The following is a 4,231-nucleotide window of genomic DNA, read 5'->3' as shown; positions in this document are numbered from 1 at the left end:
GTGCTAGAAGATCCATCCATGGTAGCCGATAAGCTTAGTTTGATTAGGCAAAACAAAAGGCGCGGCAGCCATATACGGGGCATGGGCACGCAAAAGGCTAAGCCAAAACGTGTTGGCGTGCATGCAGCCTCCGCTGTCCGGCGCGCCCGTCACCCTCGCCCCGTCCGACACGTCCCCCCCTCCACGCGTCCCTGTCCACCCGTCTCCCTCCCCGGCCCTATATACGCCCCCGGCGCCGCTCCCCGTCCTCTCCTTCTGTCCTCCGAACCATCGCGACGAGAGCAATAATAGCAGCTCCAATGGTGGCCGAGGCCATGGGCGTCTGAGCCGCGCGCCGAGGCCTGCGGGCGCCATTGATGAGAGCAGCTGCAGCACCCTTCACGGCCGGACGCGATGTCCGTTGTGGCTGCGGCGGCGGCGGCGGCCGTGGGGCCCGCGCCCGTGGCCCCGTCCCCGGCGGCGCCGTACGGGATGTGCGGCGGCGGCGGGGCGAGGAAGAGGAAGGACGTCGTGCACTACCAGGAGGAGGAGGAGGAGGAGGAGGTGGCGGCGGTGCAAGGGGCGCGGCTTGGCGGTGAGGGCCACGGGCTGTTCGTGCTGGAGACGGTGGAGGAGGAGGAGGAGGAGAGGGAGGCCGAGGCGGCCGCCGAGGCGGAAAACGAGCGGTCCTCCATTGGCCCCGTCTCCGAGGGGGACGAGGAGGAAGGGGGGGAGGTGGAGAGCGCCCGGGAGACGCCGTGGCAGAGGAGGACCAAGAGGACCGGCGGGCTCGCGAGCCTGGACGCCCTCGACGACGCCCTCCCCATCAAGTAATTGACCAGCTTCACCTCCCTTCCCTTAATCGTCCCCATTAACAACCCTACCAATCCTTGCAAGAACGGCGAATTCTCGGTTCGGTCGGTTGGTTGATTTGCGAGTTCTTGATTCCGCAGGCGGGGGCTGTCGAGCTTCTTCTCCGGCAAGTCGCGGTCGTTCGCGAACCTGCAGGACGTGGCCGTGGCCGGCACCACCAGCAGCAAGGACGTGCTGGCCAAGCCGGAGAACCCCTTCAACAAGCGGCGCCGGATCCTGCGGTGCTGCTCCATCCGGCGGGTCTCCTCCACCTCGCTCACCGCGCTGCCGCCCTTCCTGCCGCCCGAGCCGTCCTTCAACATCGGCAACGACGGCGTCATCAACGGCGGCTCCGGCGGCGGCAGTGGCTGATCATCAACCGATCCAGGGACGCCGTACGTGCGCCGATCAGATATCAGATTGATCGAAAAGGAAAAAGACATGCATATGCATGCAAGCTGCAAGGGAATTAGTAATGGAAACAAACTACTAGGGAGGAGATCGACAAGATGGATGGATGGATCCTACTTTGTAGTACTCCGGGATCCCACTCATCCCAGCTCACATCACCAATGGCCGCCTAGAGCTTAGGTTTTTTCTTGATTCTTTTACTAGCTGCTAGTAGTTGCATCGACATGCAAAGAGAGGGAGAGGGAGCACCGAACATGGTGCATGTGATATCCATCCTAGCCTACAAGTTATGCCAGTGTTCTATATCTCATTGGAGAGAAGAAGCCCGATTAACCTTTTCAATGCTAGTATAGCGCCAAGGTATATATGCATGCAGATCAACTGTAAAAGTACCCGATTGATCATCGACATGTGTGTTCTAAGTCGATCTCTAGGATGTTTCTTTGCAGTGCATTGCACATATGTAATATAATACAAACTAATAATTGAGAGTACTAACACTTGCCAAGCATCATATATACTTGACCCTATCTGTGTACGTACTATGGTTGGTGAAGTGGTGCTATTGTACATAATTTGTGTTTTGAAAAGTACTATATCGGCAAAAGTGTTCGTGATCCGTTTTTTTAATCTCTTATAGGGCCTCTTTGATTTGTAGGATTTAAACTATACATGAACAGAAAAATAATAATGTAGGACTGAAATATCACGCCCATTCGAGGTCTATATGATTTGGCTTGTTGTTTGATTGCGTCACAGAAAAGAATGGATTATTTTCAACCGGTTTGGGCGATCAGAGAAACCAGTATGAAAATTCTATGGAGAATTCATCGATCCTATGAAGAATCAAGCAACTAAAAAATATATATCGTTGGGCCGTGTACTGTGGTCTGTTCTTCATCTACAAAGCGGGCGAGAGAAGAAATTCTAAGGATCTCAGTGCTCCGAAAATTCTCTGAAAACCCTTGAATCAGAGACACCGTATGTGTTCGACCAGGGGACGTCAAGGGGTGGTCACTTCAGGCCTTCACCATCCAAGCACAGAGGGCGAGTTAGTCCCACATTAGCGTGTGTTAGAAAAAAGATCAAGGGGACAAGGCCAAATTAATAGTAGCAGCGACGTGACGCGCAGAGGGGATAGGGTAGGGCGACAGGGATGTCAAAAGTGGCATGGAAGGGATAAGCTTCGGGGGCGGAGGATAAGCGATAACGATTAACGAGAGAGGAAACGTACGGGTGTCAGTGTCACGTCGCGCGTGAAGAGAGGAGGAGGGGATGGGCCATGCGCCATGCGGGGTGTACGTTTGTGCTGGAGGCCTTATCCGTTCCCTGGCTGGTCCGGCCGCTTTCGCGGATTAATTAACATGTAATCAGTCTGCTGATGTACTGCTGTGTGTTTGAGAGGGAAGCGTGTTCGTCAGTTGGTAGGGTACGTAGCACGCGTAGCCGCTGATCTGATTGATGCTGCTCCGTTTGCTTCTTTTTGCCTGGTTTCGTACACGATGCCGGGAGGGAGTACGAGTACATCTTTGGCGTGCGGGAATGGTTTCGGGGATCGATTGTGCGTCCACGTTGTCGCGTCGGTGAAAAAATGGAGGAGGGGATTGATGCATGATGCTCTTGGGTTCTCTGGAGTAGGAAAACATCAGTATATGCAGTCATGTCGACTCTAAACGATGTGCTAGAAGCTTCTCGGCAGTAGCGGGATCAGTAGCGCCCTGCGCCCCAAACTTGCAGGATGTTCTGAAAAATGGAAAAGATCACCAACTCACAGGGTCTTGTCTACTCTTTTGCAGCGAGCGAAAACTCACACGGTTGAGTGGTTTTGATGGTGTGAAACTGACACCTCCGGCCCACCGGTCAGTGTTGTTTTGCCACACAAGCAGGTCAACATGGCTGCTTTGCTGCCACGTCAGCCTCGTCTAGTGGTGGAGCCAATTCAAGATCAGCACACACAAGATCCGTGTGCGCCCAAGTTAGGCTTTCTTTGGTATTTCAAAGGAAAAACTCATTTGGAGTACTTTGGTTTATAGGAATTGATTCTTATTCCTATATAGGATAAGGGCCAATCTTTCAGCTCATGCAGTCATCATTTTTCACACAATGATGTGCTGGAGGCTGAGATTTTGACTATTCGGGAAGGACCCATGCTAGCCCTAGAGTGGAGCAATCTACCAATTCACATTGAAAGATACACAGTCTGGAGGCTGTGAATATGTTGAAGAGCGAAGACACAAACAGACCAAAATACGCCTTTCTTGTTATTAGAGAGATAAAAGAATCATGTCCGAACATAGTTCTTGTATTACTCACATCCGTCCTGGTTGTAGTTCCTCTAGTCAAGTTCTGGCAAACTTTGAGAGGACTCAAGGCCGAACTATTGTATGGCTTGGGTCGGGACCAGATGTCGTTTTAAACGCGGTTAAGCATGATTGTACTTTGATTGAGTAATACAAGATTTTTTTTCTGCAAAAAAAGGACCAATCTTTCACATTTTAAAGAAACAAAAAATATTAGCCTAGAGTTAATGGAAAATTTCTATCATTTGCATCAAATGACATCTCTTTCCCTATGAATTGAGATACATGTCATCTCACTTTCTATAGTTTTTCCTACTCCAATGATATTATTTTTCTTTCTTATGAAAACTAGGGTTTTTTTTGGGTCATGTCATCTATAGGTACATAACATATTTTTAGTGCTACACACACTCACACCAAAATTAGGGCTTTTCCCCCTCATGTTTGTGAGCATGTGTTGACCTTTTCTAGTGTGATGCACAAACTGGAATTTGTTATGCATTTAGCGCTCGTATGATGAGAAATTTCAGATACACACTTTTTATCGTGTTCGGACTAGTTCTTTTTGAGATACACGATTTTTAGGGCTTGGGGTCGGTCTCGGGCAAGTCCTTCCTTTTGGTTTTTGAACACTTTTTTTAGACACTTGGATGGTCCTTTTGAGATCAGGCTTTTGCAAGCCCAGCCTG

At 50.6% G+C, this 4,231-nt stretch overlaps 1 protein-coding gene across 1 annotated transcript; it reads left to right on the top strand.

Moving 5' to 3' along the window:
• The first annotated feature begins 256 nt into the window (after positions 1 to 256).
• On the top strand, positions 257 to 1,736 carry LOC147960736 (uncharacterized). The gene is made up of 2 exons (XM_087534959.1): positions 257 to 809; positions 933 to 1,736. Exons 1-2 carry the CDS (start codon positions 394 to 396, stop codon positions 1,201 to 1,203), a joined length of 687 nt encoding a protein of 228 aa, XP_087391085.1. The 5' UTR covers positions 257 to 393; the 3' UTR covers positions 1,204 to 1,736.
• Positions 1,737 to 4,231: the final 2,495 nt, after the last annotated feature.

This window comes from Triticum urartu, chromosome 7A (assembly GCF_056163025.1).
Source record: "Triticum urartu cultivar PI428250 chromosome 7A, HENAU_Tu73, whole genome shotgun sequence".
Taxonomy (NCBI): Eukaryota; Viridiplantae; Streptophyta; class Magnoliopsida; order Poales; family Poaceae; genus Triticum; species Triticum urartu.
Note: the sequence above shows the minus strand (reverse complement) of the source record. Positions and strands in the feature narration are given on the sequence as shown.